The sequence below is a fragment of the Diplotaxodon limnothrissa genome, linkage group LG19 (assembly GCF_057381915.1).
Source record: "Diplotaxodon limnothrissa isolate DT_005_m linkage group LG19, D_limnothrissa_male_GT1.1, whole genome shotgun sequence".
NCBI lineage: Eukaryota > Metazoa > Chordata > Actinopteri > Cichliformes > Cichlidae > Diplotaxodon > Diplotaxodon limnothrissa.
In genome coordinates, this window is record NC_140614.1 from 21410388 (window position 1) to 21428551 (window position 18164).

General features: G+C 40.2%; 1 protein-coding gene across 1 annotated transcript; it reads left to right on the plus strand.

Moving 5' to 3' along the window:
* The first annotated feature begins 1489 nt into the window (after nt 1-1489).
* On the plus strand, nt 1490-8992 carry LOC146612155 (MFS-type transporter SLC18B1-like). The gene is made up of 14 exons (XM_085342691.1): nt 1490-1665; nt 1864-2024; nt 2859-2954; nt 3058-3131; nt 4111-4258; nt 4427-4583; nt 4700-4836; nt 4930-5031; nt 5111-5202; nt 6515-6610; nt 6731-6805; nt 8473-8566; nt 8637-8686; nt 8815-8992. Exons 1-14 carry the CDS (start codon nt 1497-1499, stop codon nt 8861-8863), a joined length of 1500 nt encoding a protein of 499 aa, XP_085198817.1. The 5' UTR covers nt 1490-1496; the 3' UTR covers nt 8864-8992.
* The last annotated feature ends 9172 nt before the right edge of the window (nt 8993-18164 follow it).

Here is an 18164-nt window from a genome sequence, read left to right on the forward strand (position 1 = left end):
TAGATAGAGCTTGTGTGCAATAATGCTACCTACACAGAACTTAATGTCGTACCTGCAAAAGAAAATGTAATGCTGCTTGCGCTGTGTATTTAGTGACCTAACATTATTATGTGCTTAGAAAAATATGTGTGTATGTTGCTAATTTGAATAATTTTGTATTTCACCTTTGCTTTAACATTGCACCTTGAGTTGTTTTTTTTTGGGTTTTTTTTGTTGATGTTACAGAAAAAAGAATGAGAGCATAAACATGCAGAGCTATTAACTACAACATACTCATAAGTTGCTAGAGATGACCCGTTAGTGGGAGTCAGATTCATGTAGATTTGGTGCTATTGTATAAAGAAAAAAAATGTGATCATATCTGGAAATCTGTCACTTGTTTTTAGAAGTTTATTTTAACTGGAAAGTATTTTGCAAAAAGTTACAGAACATTTGGTGCAGATGTTTTCATTTCAGCTTTTTTTATTCAGTGCAGCTTCAGAGATTTTAGCAACAGTGCGTGTCAGTTATTATCAGCAATACTGCCTAATAACCGAATGGTTTGCTGCCTGATTGTTTTTCTCTTATTTTGTGATGAAAAGAAAAATATGACTGTAGGTTTTCTGGGGACCTATAAGCTGGCCAAAATGGAATAAAAATCTATGGTTCCAAAATGTTTTTTGTTGTTTTTATTTTATTTCTTTTCATATTAGATCTTTTACTAACTAATGCAATGGAAGTGATTGCAAAAGACCCCTCTTCACTTTCCATTAAATGTGAGAGAAATATTAATGCAATTGTAGATATAAAACATTTAAATTTGTTTATTTACTTTTACATTTACATTACATTTCGCAGAGAATCACTAATTAATCTAAAACGCATGTCTTTGGACTGAGGGAAAAACCTGGACTGAGGGAGAAAGACATAGAGCATATGGAAACTCCACACAGAAGGGTTCCCGGCTAGTGGCTTCAAACCCAGGATGTTCTTGCTGAGAGGCCAAGGAGTAACCTCCATGTTGTGCTTTGATAAGCTCCATCAAATTAAGTAAATAGGGATCTAGCCTAAAACAAAAACACAACTTACCTTTAAAATACATTATAGTTGTGGTTATAGTCATTGTTGTAGGCAAGTACGCATATTTATGTTTTAAAGGGGTCTTTAAAAATGTTAAAAGGTACAAGCAATTTGCTGTCAGATTCATCAGTATTAGCATCAGAGATCAACTGTAGTCGGAGATTTTAGCATAAACCTAAGTGATGCTTAACATAAAGGTTTGTTTGTATATATTTAAACTACATTTATAGATTTTTTTTCATTTTTTGTTAAAACTTTGTTTGGCCATCATAAAAAAAACATTCATTGAGTTTCTACTTTAATTGTGCGACGACTATTACAATTCGAGTTTCCAATAAAATAGCAGTTTAATATGTCAAACTGCCGAGGGCAGTAATGGGATGGGACTAAGTTATTACTAAGAAGAAGAAGAAGTCTGGAAATGCTCCGGGTAGACCATGCACATGACTCTAGTCGCTTGTAGCGGAGGAGGCTGTCAGAGGCATTTACTTCGCGGCTGGTGCTTTCAGGATTTACCCTATGCTTTTTCACTTGTTCTGTCATCGTCTGCATTTCTCAGCCACCGGATGTTAAAAATGGACCAGAATCCCGATCTTCCGACGACAGGTTTGTGACCTTTGTACGCTGTGTAAAAAAATTAATCAATAAAATAAAACTGTTGGCAGTCACTCAGCTCAATATAGCTGACTTCTCTTGACTTTATTCCCTTACCACTGCGATAATTTTAACCACGAACTTTATGTTCTTTCAACTCAGCATGGCCTAATCGCATTATTCATGTTTCTCCTCCCGTTTTCTCTTCAGAGATGTCAGATAACAACACAGATAACAACACCACAGCTGAATCAACAGATCCTCCTCAGAGGTTCACAAGGAAAGAGATTCTCACCTTAATATCAATGGCGTCTGTCAACTTTGGCTCTATGATTTGCTACTCAATATTGGGCCCATTTTTTCCCACCGAGGTAAGCTCAAGGAAGCCAGCATCATAGGGTACAAATCACATGTTACAGCACAAGAGGTTAAAGGTTCAAGATATTAAAAGTTTTAAAACTTAGCTTATGAATGCAGCTTTTGACTGAAGAAATAAAACACGTTCTCTCATACATGCAAGTCATATATCTGCAAACAAATCTTTTCTTGCAGTAGGAAACGTATTTGTGCTCCCATGTAGTTGTACAGTTCACAGATTATGCTATTGTTTACCTTAAGAACTCAGTAATGTCTTCTGAAGGGAATGAATGAGTAGTCATGCGCTACCAACAGACATCCTCCCTGAAGGCCAGTGAAGACTGGCTCTTTTGTAATCAGCCGTTCAACTTAAGGTCTGTCAGGAGCTAGAAATGCAAATGTTGGAAAAGAGTGGCACAACAAGCTGGCTAGTTAAAAAGACATTTGTCACCTTAACATCATAATGCCTACTTTATCATATTTGATACATGTGCGGGGGGACATTTGATACATCATCAGTGTGATTTCTTTTCTTTTCCTCCTCAAAAAATCTAAAATAAATTACACAATACAGTTTTAAGCAATAAATTAAATGCATTAAATAAATAAAAATACCAGATGTAGCAAATGTAATAAAAATTTAAACTCAAATATGTTACGTATTTAATTTGTCAGGAGGTTCAATAAACGCTCGATTGTTTAAAAAAAAGTTGAATTTCATGTCAGGGTTATTCATATATTTATAGTTTATACGTTATTTTTGAGATTCACTTTTCATTATCCTTGTTGTTTTTGTTGCTGTTATGTAAATCCCCTAATTTTATCTGTTGTCCTGTTTTGATATTTAGGCAGTGAAGAAAGGAGCCAGTCAGACTGTAGTTGGCCTCATATTTGGGTGTTATGCTGTCTCCAATCTAATTGGTTCATTGGTACTGGGAAAATATGTAAGTATAGTGTTTGATTTCATGCCATATGCATGGCAATTTGGAGCACAGGTGTAACCAGAGAGTCTGTAACAGTGCAGCTGACCCATTCTTTGTGTATCAGATTGTCCAGATTGGTGCAAAGTTCATGCTTATTGCAGGACTTTTTGTATCTTCGTGCTGCACTATTATATTTGGGTAAGTGATCTGTGTTTCGTATTATGATAATATTATGCTAAAAATAATAACTATGACAAAGATGAAGCTGGAAAAAACATTTTCTCGTTATTATTTCTCACAGATGTTTATTAATGTAACAAACAATATTTTTTGTGCTGAATGAACAGAATGAAAACACATTAGCCACAATGTTTTAGTACAGAGTTGTGTATTTAGTGTTATCCCCATATACATGTTGGGCTGCTGTAAATATTCATCACTGTAACAAGTTTTTATTAATCCACAGGAGAAAATAGATCCAAACTTGTGTAGGCAAATTTTCTAAAAACTACTGTGCCACGCCGCTTAAGAAGGAGTCCAGGAATTCACCGATAATTAAAGTACACAGTTATAATCCAGTATAGCAGCTCTCAAGCAGGCAGATTGTGGACCCAAATCTAAGACTCAGGAAGCAAGGCATAACAAACTAAGACAAACTGTGACAATATAACAAAGTTCAAGGGGAAAGATAATGACATAAGATAGCAAGGGGAGAAGTAACAGGTGGAAAGAGAGATTTAATCACCAATCACCAACAATAATCACCAAAATAAAACAAGGAAAGAGATATAACTGAATCGGGAGAAAATAAAAACAAATACAGAAATAAGATCGGAGGAACGGAATCAAAAGTGGATTAAGCTAAGAACCGAGGGCATATAATAACAATATAAGGAACATCAGGAAATAAATAGGACAAAAACAAAAACAAAGAAAATAACAATGTGACTAGAAAGCTAGAATACAGTAAAAATAGCAAGAATACAGAACCCTAATCCAAATATAGCCCAAAATACAAAATGAGAAAAACCGTAAAGTGAAAAACTAAAAACTACGAGTTTAAGACCCAGAGACCATGGCACAATCACCTTTGTTTCAGATCACACGCAGTTCCTCTGAGCTTCTTTATTTCATCTGCATTTCCTTTAATCTTGGCTGGCTCTTGTCTTCTTTGCAGATTTCTTGATCGGGCTCCTGCAGGACCTATATTCATCAGTCTGTGCTTTATTGTGAGGTCGCTTGATGCTGTCGGCTTTGGAGCTGCTATGACATCTGCTTTCGCCATGACTGCAAAAATATTCCCAAACAATGTGGCAACTGTTCTGGTGAGGGTGGACAAACTTGTCAGACTGGCATGCTGTTTAGACATTAGAATCACGAGAAAACAGAAACTATAGGTTTAAGTTGTTATGTATCTCTCACAAAACAACTGGCTCTTGGCTATGATGTAAGAAATTCCCACAGCATAGTAATCTGGGTCACTACTGTTTTAGGGTAGTTTGGAGATTTTCACAGGACTCGGCCTTATCCTGGGACCACCACTGGGAGGGTGGCTCTACCAGTCTTTTGGTTACGAAGTCCCTTTTTTAAGTCTTGGATGCTTGCTGTTGATTATGGTTCCTTTCAACATTTACGTCCTGCCGTCCATTGGTATGTAAAACATAAGATTTGGGTGTATTATTTGTCCATTTGAAAATTGCCATTTTGTGTTTTTTCATTTTTCTCACATTATAACTGAGCCGTATTTTGTGCTTCACTCCTCTCAGAGGCAGTCCCATCGAAGGATTCATTCTTTCGACTACTCACCCACGTGAAAACAATCCTGGTTTGCTACGTGGTATTCACTCTGAGTGCAGGTCTGGGCTTTTTGGATGCCACTTTGTCACTGTTTGCTATTAACAGGGTAATGATATCCTTTATAATCAAATTAGCTTACGTTTGGTAGAATTTTATGTGGATTGCATGAACAACTTTTTTTCCTATCCATCATCCTTAGTTCGGTCTCTCAAATGGCTACGTGGGACTAATAATGCTTGGTTTATCTTTACCATATTGTCTGGCATCACCGCTGATTGGGTATTTCACAGATAAATATCCTGTATGTATCCAAGCAATCAAAATGATAAAATATAAATGAATATGTTGATTTTGAAATTAAATTTGATCTTGTGCACCAGGCCACTAGGATGGCGGTCTTGGTGACAGGTGGAATCGCTGCTACAATTGGCTTCTGTCTTCTTGGTCCCGCCCCTTTTCTTCACATCCAGAGGTTAGTGTGGGATTCAGGTAAAACTAACACTTCTGTATTTAAAAATGATGGACATTTTAAGAAAGATGTGTATCCCATTCTGAGCCAAGAGTCATATCAGAGGAGAGATTGGAGTAGATTTTCCCAATCTCATTTTTACAGTAATGTAAACAGTCGCACCTGCCAGGAAACAGTCCCACTCTGAATAAAAATGTGATCTTACCATTTGAAGGTGTTTTAAACCTGCACTCTTTGTAATGGCCAGCAATAATATGTGGTTAAATATCCTCAACCAGACACTTCTGGTTGCCATCAACATGCTTCTGGGATCATTTTAGTTGCATTCTTGACCAGTTTATAGCATTGAACTGGTTGGTTTCCTGGTATGGATCTGGCTTTCAGTTGTAGTCAACAAATGTTCAATAGGGTTGAGCTTAGGGCTTTAAAAAAGCTTAATGTTAGCTTCTTTATCTATTCCAAAACCAGTTTAGCATCATTGTCCTGCTGGAACACACAATTGTGTCCAAGTTTCAACGATACAGCTGTTGATTTGAATTAATGAATGAATTTGGAGGCACACTTATTAAAATAGCATATGTACATAATTGGCTCTGTGTAAATGAGGAAAAAACCTAAATAAATCCAAACGTGTACACCCAATTTATATTTTTTCAAAGTCATAAATATATATCTATACTATATATATCTATAGATATAAATATCTATACTGTACCATCATTCTGCCCTGGAAAAAGATAGTTAAAAGCCCTAAATTGCCATGACATTCATGCCCTTCAGTGTGGTTAAACGTCAAATCCCAATGTAAATCTTTACTTTGCAGTCATATGTTCATAAGACTTCATAGTATCTTACACCATTTCTTCTTTTTTTCTTCTTCTTTTGGCTGCTTCTTTTAGGGTTCACCACAGCAAATCGTCTGCTTCCATTTCAGCCTATCCGTAACATCTTCCTCTGTCACACCAGTCCTCCTGCAGTACACCCATGAACCTCTTCAGTGGTTTTCTTCCTTTCCTCCTGCCTGGCAGCTTTATTTTTAACATCCTTTGTCCAGTTTATCCACTATTCCTTTCACTATTTCTGTCACAAATCACCCCTGAAACTCATCTCCACCCACTCCCTCCTGACTGCATTCTTTTCTTCGCCTCTCTTGTGCACTGTGTTCCTTTCGATGATTAAGCCCAGATATTTAAACTTTATACCACTACTAGGGAGGTATTCAGTGGGACATATTGACAGCTTATACACTATTTCATCTCTTTGCCTTAAAAAGTCTAACTTCTGTATCTTTTTCTGTATTTCTGTTTTGATTTAGTCACCTGTGGTTGCTGGTCGTCATGCTTGGTCTAATTGGGTTTTCTCTGGGTATGAGTGCAATCCCCACGTTCCCTGAGATCATCACATGTGCATAGTGAGTTGCTTCACATAATGCTCAACATTCATGAGCTGTATATTGTTTTGGGGGTTTTCTTCTTTTCATAAATACGGATGGATGAAACAAATGTTCTGCAAATTTTGTTTTTCCTTATAGTGAAATAGGATTTGAAGAGGGGCTAAGTACACTTGGAATGGTGTCTGGGTTATTTGGTGCAGTGTGGTGCACTGGGTGAGTCCCTAATATATTTGTTTCCCGGCATTTTTCTTTTTAGCGCCTTGATGTTTGTAACGTCGGGTTGCGTTTAGTGGTTGAGAGGAGGCGGCAAAACACCTAGCAGGGTAGCCAAAAGAATACACACTCACGCTGGCGTTGGGGATTCCACAGTGTGTTCTTTAATATACCTTCTCTTCATCAACCATATAAGCCCGGTTGAACGGCTGCAGCTTAACAAACATAGCGCACAGTGTTCGTACAACCCATAACGTTGCAAACAAAGGTGTCTGGAGAGGTAAAACATAAAATCCGTCCCTCCTCATGTACTAGCGTGCAAGCACATGTCCACACCATCACAGAGAGAGAGAGCAGAGAGACCAGTGGCACACACTGATGACACCATCAACCCTCGACTTGGGTGTCTTAAAGGGACACCACACCATAGTGGCTGTTACATATTCCCCCCGGGTTAAACAAAGGCTGCCCTCAGCCGGACCCAGGTGACCCTCCTCCCGCTACCCCCTTTCACCACACATAGCTACTTTAGGTAGTAAGCAGGTCGTGGAGGAATTGTTACACACCTGTACAGCATTGGTACAGTCCACTTAACCAGCCTCCATACATGGTCAGCAGGATAAGAAGTTAAAACCAAAACAGGGAAATGTACAGTGCAATATTGACAAACTGGCATACATGACAGTGTCCCACATGGTGAATGTCCATTTAAACAAATGTTAAAGAAAGAAAATAAACTTAGGATAGCCAGGACAATTGCAGAATGAAATTCCCTTTTTCTTTCATTGCGTTTCTTCTACTTCACAAACTTGCAACAGACAGCATAATATGTGAAAACAGTACCAGAAAGTACTGTAGAAAACCCAAACAACAGTCATGTTACAACAGTAACCAATACGAAATACATAAGAAAAAAAAATTCAAATTCAGGAACTATGGCAAAGCTGCATCGAACCCACGCCCGGGAAACGCAGGTCCACGCACCACCAATGGAGCCACGACGAAGAGGCCAAACAGAGAACGGCGCCACAGTCCACAAACCATGCTGGAGCAGCTCCAGTCGTTGCCATGGAAATGCACCACCGCGACCCTTTGATCCTCCCGACGTCCTCGTCCAGGCCAGCCTGGTCCGTTCCCGCGAAACATGGCGGACAGCCACTTTGCCGCGTCGTACCTTTTTATGTACCAATCATCAGATGCTCGAAGATACTGCATACTGAGGTCCAAGAGAAGATGTTCGGGCGCCATTTTGTAACGTCGGGTTGCGTTTAGTGGTTGAGAGGAGGCGGCAAAACACCTAGCAGGGTAGCCAAAAGAATACACACTCACGCTGGCGTTGGGGATTCCACAGTGTGTTCTTTAATATACCTTCTCTTCATCAACCATATAAGCCCGGTTGAACGGCTGCAGCTTAACAAACATAGCGCACAGTGTTCGTACAACCCATAACGTTGCAAACAAAGGTGTCTGGAGAGGTAAAACATAAAATCCGTCCCTCCTCATGTACTAGCGTGCAAGCACATGTCCACACCATCACAGAGAGAGAGAGCAGAGAGACCAGTGGCACACACTGATGACACCATCAACCCTCGACTTGGGTGTCTTAAAGGGACACCACACCATAGTGGCTGTTACATATTGGTTCTAATTTTGTGCTCGTTTTTAAGGATGTTTTATGGCCCCATTGTGGGAGGAATTATTGTTCAACATCTCAGCTTTGAATGGGCTGCTACAGTTCAAGGAGCGTTGGCATTTTTGGGTGTAAGTATCAGTGACTGCAGCGTTTAGATATTTTATGTCAATACAATGTTAATGATCACTCTGTCCTCAGGCATTTCTCATCTTCATGTACTCTGTCTGTCAACGGACAAAACGACAAAGGTAGGCCTAAACTTTAAGTTAACATAATAATATTTGTCATTTCAACCACATAGAAAACTTTTTTTAACCTTTGTGCTGTCTGCAGCAACAAAAACATGGTAACTCTTTTTTTAACGTTTAAATTTAAGGGTCCAAGAAAACAGCCAACAAGCAGATGAAAGAACCCCTCTCCTATGATCCTGTGCTCCAGCTCCAAGTTAAACATCTTATCAGCCATTTTTTGTTATCAGGCTGATATTGTATTAATGTTGTGAGTCCTTTGGTTATTTATATGTGGTTCTAGGGCATGCGTTGTAGTAGGAACTACCAAACAGGTATTTTAAGTACTTTTGCAGGTATTTATAACTCTATAGCCTGCTTCTTATCAATGCAGTAACACTGTGTAATGTAAAATGGAGTGGGTCCAAAAATAATTTGGGGAGCAACACGGATATTAAAAATGAAACCAGAAGTTCACTACACGAACCCAGCTTGATCGTGATCTAAGTTAGAGCCCTGTGCAGGTAGGAATCCACAGACACAGACTCCTGCCAAAGTATTTAAAACTACCTGATAATAGTTTCTTCAACATTGCCACGATGACTCACACACAATGACACCAGCCACTTGGTTAGTAAGAGTGAGTTTTATAAACAGTGGTTTAATTGTAAAGCAGTGCAAGTGTACTGATTTAAGGTGGTGCATCTGAATGTAAGTGTTTCATATGGGTGTGTGAGTATGACTTTATTTACTATACTAAAACAGTGCAATTTACCTAATAATCACAAACTATTGCCGACCACAATTGTGCCTTTTGTAGAGATATTCATAGGATTTCTACATCAACATAATATCAACCAATATCAACATCTGATTACCTCATTCATAGAAATGTGAAGAAAACCATGTGATATAAGGATATCTTTGCTCATAATGAACCTTTCATACTGTACTAATTCTTCAAACAGGGAATTTATTGCAGATTTCACTGCAGTTAGAAATGTTGAATGTTTTGCCTTCTTTTCTGCCTGCATTATAGATTTATTTAACACTGATATTGAGATTTTTTTTCACTCACTGACAATTTAAGGGACTGCAAAGACTGATTATGAATAAAAAATGGAAATAAAACTATAAATTAATTGTTTTTGTTTTTGTTGTAGAGAAATGAATATATATATAAATTCTAGCTCTCTTACAGGGTATTCAAGTAGAATTACAATATGACATAAGTTTTCTTACATGGATAAGTTATTCAAAAAAACTAAATTACAAAAAATATGCTCATCAACTTTACATAATTACAATAATTTTGTTTTTCCCAATTCAGCTTTTTAACTTTTCAGTACTAAAAATATATCACAGTAATAATAATATCACAGCAGCACCACGGTGAATGGTCAATTCATCAGAGACATAAAGAGAAACAACCTATGAATGGAACAGAAAGGTAGGACAGTTGAATAAGTGTGAAATAAGGCTGCGGCTGAGCTTTAAATTACACTGGATGCTTACTACTTGCTGAACAGGGGCAGAATCTGTTTCCACGTGGATCCCTGAAGAGTCTGACAAGGAAAAAAGGACATTATTTAATTCTTGTAGCAGCAATTTTAGAGAGCAGACACCACTGCAATCCTTGCGTATCTTAGCAACATTAAAATTAATTGGAAACATTACAAAATCTTGCCGTCTGTAGCCTAAAAAACGAAGCACCTTTTAGAAGATAACCGACAGGACTGAACCCACCTAAAAGTATAAGAAAAAACATCAAGAATTGACACTGCAGTAATATTTTATTACAATTGCCAGGAGTCCATCTGTGTTTCTGTTCATAGCATACATGCTGCACAGTGCTGAAAGGACTTGGCCCATGTTGTACGTGGCGCAGTTAAAATCTTCATAACTTTTTGCATTCATTAAACGACTCGGCTTTTCTCCCATTTCCCAATATGCTTGATTAATGCGAAATAAAGCGTATTCTGCCTTTCTGTTGTACAGTACATTCAACTTATATTTAACTTTAACAATTTTATTCAACGTAACTCCGTCTTCTGTATGGGAATGTACTGCCTCAAGTGCCTTTAATTTGGCTTCTAACGTAATGATATTCTTGTTAGCTGCCTTCTTTTTAAAGGAAGCGTAAGAAATTGTCCTCCCCCTTAAGTATGCCTTCATAGCATCCCACCAAGTAGCCAATGTAGTGTCCTCTCGATTATTTGTCTGTTTGTAAAATTGTATTTCATCTCTTATCAATTTAATAAACCCAGAGTCTTTAATTAAGGACTTTGTGTTTACATCAATGACGCCTGGTGTCGCGATGCTGTTGCGGTCTGGAAACACTGCTCACCAGTGCTGGAGTTTATGGTTATTAAGTGCCGGCCATTCTATCTACCGAGGGAATATACAGCCATACTACTGTGCGCTGTGTATATCCCTCCCTCCTCCAATGTCAACAACAGGAGCGAGGCACTGAATGAACTGTACCAGCACATCAGTGAGCAGCAGACAGCCCATCCTGATGCTTTTCTCATCCTGGCTGGGGATTTCAATCATGCAGACTTAAAGTGCGTGTTTCCAAAAATACAACAACACATAGACTTTCCAACAAGGGGAAATAACACACTGGACTTTGTTTACACTACCCAGAGAGGAGCTTACAAAGCTTTTCCCCTCCCCCACCTCGGCGCCTCAGACCACATCACTGTCATGCTAATGCCTGCTTACAGACCGCTCGTTAAAGCCACCAAACTGGTTCGTAAGCAGATACAAGTGTGGCCAGAAGGGTCTTCAGAGGCTTTACAGGACTGCTTTAACACCACAGACTGGAACATGTTTAAGCAGGCTGCCACCTACAACAACACCACTGACCTCCAGGAGTACGCAGAGACTGTTACAGCCTACATCAACAAGTGCATTGAGGATGTAACAGTCACGAAAACCATAACTGTCCGGGCCAATCAAAAACCATGGATGACAGGAGAGGTCTACAGGCTGCTGAAAGCTCGGAATGTTGCCTTCAGAGATGGAGACGAGGCAAGCCTGAGGACAGCTAGGGCCAACCTTTCCCGTGGCATCAGAGAGGCTAAGAGACAGTACTCCAGGAAAATATCCCATCACTTCAAAGACAGCAGAGACTCACGGAGCCTGTGGCGGGGCATTCAGACCATCACAGATTACAAGCCCCCACCACAGACTTGTGACAGTACTATCCCCCTGCTGAACGAGCTGAACACTTTCTTTGCTCGCTTTGAAGTCCGAAACAGCACCACTGCACAGAAGACCCCACCCCCTCCTGGTGACCAGGTGATGACTCTGTCCCCGGACAGCGTGAGGAGATCCCTCAGCAGGATCAATGCACGTAAAGCTCCGGGTCCTGACAACATTCCTGGTCGTGCACTGAGAGACTGTGCAGTGGAACTCACTGATGTCTTCACAGACATCTTCAACATATCACTCATCCAGGCTGTCGTCCCCACATGTTTTAAAGCCACCACAATCATTCCGGTTCCAAAAAAGTCATCTCCCTCCTGCTTTAATGACTACCGTCCTGTTGCACTTACTCCCATCCTGATGAAGTGCTTCGAACGACTAGTCATGCAGCACATCAAGACTGTCCTGCCCCCCTCCCTGGACCCCTTCCAGTTTGCGTATCGGCCCAATCGCTCAACCGATGATGCCATCTCCACTGCACTCCACTCAGCACTCACACACCTGGACAAAAAAGATTCATATGTTCGAATGCTGTTCATAGACTTCAGTTCAGCATTCAACACTATAATCCCCCAACAGCTCACTCAAAAACTGGTCCAGCTGGGGCTCAACACCTCACTGTGCAACTGGCTGTTGGATTTCCTCACCGGAAGACCTCAAGCAGTACGGGTCGGCAGTAATACATCCAGCACCATCATTTTAAACACGGGGGCCCCGCAGGGATGTGTGCTGAGCCCCCTCCTCTTCACTCTGCTGACCCATGACTGCACTCCATCATACAGCTCCAACCTCTTCATCAAGTTTGCGGACGACACAACGGTGGTGGGTCTCATTAGCAACAGGGATGAGACCGACTACAGAAGTGAGGTGAGACGCCTGGCCACGTGGTGTGCTGACAACAATCTCTCTCTGAATGTGGAGAAGACGAAGGAGATTGTTGTGGACTTCAGGAGAATGCACACCCAACATGCTCCTCTGACCATTGACGGAGCGTCTGTGGAGAGAGTGAGCAGCACCAAGTTCTTGGGTGTGCACATCACAGAGGATCTCTCCTGGACGTACAACACCACAGCACTGGCCAAGAAATCACAGCAGCGTCTCTTCTTTCTCCGCAAACTAAGAAGAGCAGGAGCTCCAGCCCCCATCATGTACACTTTCTACAGAGGCACCATCGAGAGCATCCTGTCGAGCTGCATCACTGTGTGGTTTGGAGCCTGCAATGCGTCCTGCCATAGAACCCTCCAACGCATAGTGAGAGCTGCAGAGAGGATCATTGGTGTCTCTCTCCCCTCCCTCCAGGACATTTACAGCACCCGTCTCACTAAAAAAGCCCTTTGCATAGCGGCTGATCCCACGCACCCAATGCAAAGCTTCTTCAAGCTGCTGCCGTCAGGGAGGAGACTGCGGAGTCTCCAGGCCAGGACCAGCAGACTGAAGGACAGCTTCATCCATCAGGCTGTCAGGAAGCTAAACTCCCTCCCGATTCTGCCCCCCTCTCCCCTCTTCTCCACCACGGTCTCACTGAACTCTGTCACACACACACACTCACTCTCTGACGCACTCACTGGCCTGCTCCAGTCACTTTGTGGAGCATTGGACTGCTTAAGCATTGGACCTCATAAGACTTTGTTGTTACACTATCTCTTACCGTACACTACTAAATCCCCATTTGCACTATTTGCCTATTTTGCACCACTATGCCTTCTTACTTGAATATTGTATATTGTATATTGCATAGCTTTTTTTTTTGTTATACGTAAAATTGTATTGTATTTATTTAAATTTTTACTTTTTAATTATTTTATTTGCATTTTTCTAATCACTAGGGTTTGAGAGTAACGCAATTTCTATTCTGTGTATGTCCTGTACATGTGGCAGAATTGACAAATAAAGTTGACTTGACTTGACTTGAAATGCCATCTGCGGCTTTGAGGAATCTGTCAAATATTTCCAAGACATAGAAAAATTGGCACATGGTCCGAGAATACTATATTACCAATACTTGAATCTATAGAGTTACTCACTAAGGCTTCAGAAATAAGAAAGTAGTCGATTCTAGTATAAACATTATGAGGCGGAGAGTAAAAGGAATATTCCCTGCCTTCTGGATGCATTGTCCGCCAAATATCATTCAGACCTAAATCTGAGGTCATCTGCCTTATGGCAACTACAGATTTACTCTCTGTGCCTCTCCTAGGAAGTGATCTATCTAGGTCTTGATCCAGTATTTGATTAAAATCTCCTCCTACCACTATTTGTGCACCTTCTAATTCCAAAAGATACTGTGACAGGTTTTGAAAAAAGGCGAGTATGTCTGCATTAGGTGCATAGATATTACATGAAATTATTGGTGTGTCCAGTAGTTGTCCATAAACCAATATAAATCTACCTTCCTTATCTGTTATTACTTTTGTTTCAGTAAAGCTAACTGCTTTATGAATCAGAACCGACACTCCTCTACTTTTACCAGTTCCAGGACTGGAAAAGACTTTACCTACCCAGGAACATTTAAGTTTTAAGGCTTCTGACTTACACATGTGCATTTCTTGAATAAAGGCTATATCAACTCTTGATAACTTTAGATATGTTAATATTTTCTTCCTCTTAATCCCGTTATTCAACCCCTTAAAATTCCAGCTGGCTATTTTGAAATCTGTCTGTCTATCCATGTTATATGTTGTCTCCTTGACCTGGAGACAACATATAAGATGACACCGCCATAGACCTCAACCAGCAGGCTTTGTGTTACCTGTTTCTTTATACAGGAGCATGTAGGGGTGGACTGCCTTTTTATTTGATTACCCTTTTCTCATGTTTTTCTTAGTTAGGGACATTTTGGGGACATTATACTCTTACTTGTTAAACACATGCTCCCATCCACTCTCTTGGTCCAGAAGCTCCATAATCCAAGTGTCCCAACTCAGGTCTGATAGCATTTTTTCAGTGGTGTTTTTAACCTCTTGGGAACTTTCACTACATTCCTTACTTGATGCAGAAAGAAGAAATGAGTCAGGGATGCATAGCAAGCACAACAAGACACCAGCAGCCCAGACCTTTCACCAACTGAAGACATTTGCAGCACCATAAAACATGACAGAGAAGAGCTGGGACTATGCGAAAGGGTGAAGTGCTGCAGTAAAGTTGCAATGGTCCTATCTTTTATACTGTCTATGGTTCACTCTATTAAGATGTGATTATTTCCAAGGTCCATTTAGTTTTAGTTAACCAGAAGTTAAAACGAGATGGTGAAAAACATTTTTAGTTAATGTTACGACTGTTGTCATAATGTTGTCTCATATGTAAATCTGAGTGTGCAGGTGCCTTTCCGTGATTGGTGCATCCATGGGACGGCCCATACAGATTGGCTAATGACCTGGAGACAACATATAAGATGACACCGCCATGGACCTCGACTGGCAGGCTTTGTGTTACCTGTTTCTTTATACAGGAGCATGTAGGGGTGGACTGCCTTTTTATTTGATTACCCTTTTCTCATGTTTTTCTTAGTTAGGGAGATAAGACATTGTCATTTGGTTTTATTCTTTTCATAAATAAGTTTTGTATATCCTTTAGATACGGTCCCTTTTGTTTGTTGTTTTGGGGTCCACCCCGAAGCTATAGTTCGCTCCTTTCCTTTGTTAGAATTCAATCACTGTGAAAAAAAATCACCATCAAAATTGTACTGGTTGTGTGATGTGCTGCTTGGGGTCAGACAGGGGTGGATCACCCTTATATTAGAAAGGCCATAACACTAACTAAAATGAAAATGAAAACTAGACTTATAACTGGCTGGTGTCCTTACCAGTGACCTTGGGTCTGAACTGTAGGCTCCTCTTTCCAGGTGTTCGTACTGCCTGAGTGGGACCAAGATATGCTGTCTTGCCTCTTTTGGGTTTTCTGCATGTTTCTGGCTCTACATGCAAGTATCCACTTCTTGACGTTCGTTGTTGGTTGCAACCACTTGAGGTTTTGGGCTCATTTGGGTTCTCAACACTGGGTGACTTTGATGGGAGTGAAAGCATCCTCACAACATAAATCACCACACTACCTGCTTTTGTTTCAGATTTTTTTTTATCCTTGTTAACATGTTTAGGTACTGGGTTTACCTGTAATGCATTTTGTGCTCCAAAAGCTGTTATTTTGTGCAGCTGTGCTCCAAAAGCTGAGGGCATGACCTTTTTTATCATTAGATTGTGCCACACCAGCACCTGAGAGAAAAGCTTTGAGTTTGATTTTGTGTTTGTGTTTTGCAGGCACTCAGGAGAATAAGTCATGATGTTTCTTGTGTTTGTCATGTTAGTATCTCAGTGCTTGTCAATCACCAGTCAACAGTGTCACCACTGTGAACAACATCCTTCGACTGTTCGAGCCAAAACCTTCGAGAAGTCCCTGCAGCCGCTTCAAAACTCATCACTGAGCTCGATCTCTCTTTTAACACGCTGGAGACAACAATGAAAGATGACTTTCTTTCATATGCTGCTTTGAGGGCTTTGTTCGTGAATAACAACAGAATCAAAACCATCCATGAAGAGACATTTCACCCGCTGATTAATTTGGAGAAACTGGACTTCCACAAACCAGTTGGAGACTTTGTCTTCTGGATGGTTTCAGAACCTGATTTCTCTCCACTACTTCAATCTTTTGGGAAACAAATATACAACACTGGGTCCGGGAAACCTTTTCCTGCCACTGAGGAGCTTGAAGACCCTCTATTTTTGAGGAGCTTTCCTTCAGTCTGTCAGTGAAAGGGATTTTGTTGAACCTTGAAACTGCCGTGACCCTGTCCAAAGACCAGCTGGCCACCTGGCCGGGTCAGTCATGGATATTCACAAATACCCCATAGTACTGGTGGAAAAGAAATATCGAGGGAAAATCCATGTTCAGACCATGTTCAGTGTGTCGTGACACTTGCACGATGGAAGAACACACCCACTTGTTGGTGCCAGAAGAGCCACTGAGAAATTATTGTTTTAGCTGGCTCATTACAAGTCGATGGCTGGTCACCTGGAATAGGATAAAACTCTGGAGCGAATAATTGCCTGATTTTACTGGCCAGGAAACTGTTTAAGACTTAGAGCTTTTTATTGTCATTGTGCAGTTTCTTGCACAGTGAAATTGGGTAAGTGGAGAGCATAGAGCCGCTGTATCTGTGCGCACCACCATCTTGCATTTTTTGCATGTTTGGATATGCGCCGATGGTGTGCGTCCAGTGGTGTCAGCTGGTGAACCAGCTGGTCATTCAAAAAGCACCTTTATGCCCCTCACCATTAATGGAGGTCCCATTTGAGCGCTTTGGCATGGACCTCATTTTATCGATGAGAAAAAGAAAGTCTTTAGTTCAGCTGTTGTTAACTGATCTTGACTTTGTTAATTAAACATTGCAAACCTACCTTCAGTGTGTCCTGTACATGAGGCCATTTAGTACACCACAGCACGGTGAGTTTTTTTGAGCTGATGAAGTTCAGCCAAAACAGGAAACTTGCAGCAGGAGACAGTAACTTGTTAAAATGTTATAAAAGGTACAATTAAAGATTTTCACTCTACAGGGTTGTCAATGATCCAAGGATAAATGTCTAATTTGGTCAACATTTTATAAGCCATTTCTGGAGAGACTGCAGTGGAAATGTTGTCACTTTTGGACTTTGCTACCTGCAGCTAAACATTTGCAGCTAAATCATTTATTTAAAAGCAGAAGCTGCAACTGATCGAGGGAATATTTGTCTGAAAACTTAAACTGAACTCCAAGGGTACCATTGCTCCAGCTTACCATCTTTACCTGAGTGAATCAGTTTGTTGAACAATCTAAATGATTCAGAAACTTCTGTGACATCAACTTAACTAAGGCTCATTACAAATTTCACAAAACACTGCTGAATACTTTTAATATTTTTTTATTAGTTATTTTTGTTTTTGTTGTTATTTTTGATTTTAATCAAACAAAATAAAATAAAGAATTAAATCATTTCTTTGTTTTTTTTAATTTTTATTTTACAAATAAATTAATAATAACAACAAATTAGTGCTGTCAGCGTAAACGTCATTGGGTAAAATGACGTTAACACTGACAGCACTAATTTGTTGTTTCCAGAGAGCAAGCCAAACACTGGTCCAGAAAAGGACGATCTCTAGTAGTGCTGCACTACTAGTAGATTTTGTTTTAACCTCCTAGGACCTGGTGTCCACATATGTAGACATAACATTTTGGGTTGTCTAGACCAAAATACAAAATTTTGCTCTTCAAAAACCTGATATCCACTTATGAGGGAGGACATTACACTGCCACTGTTCA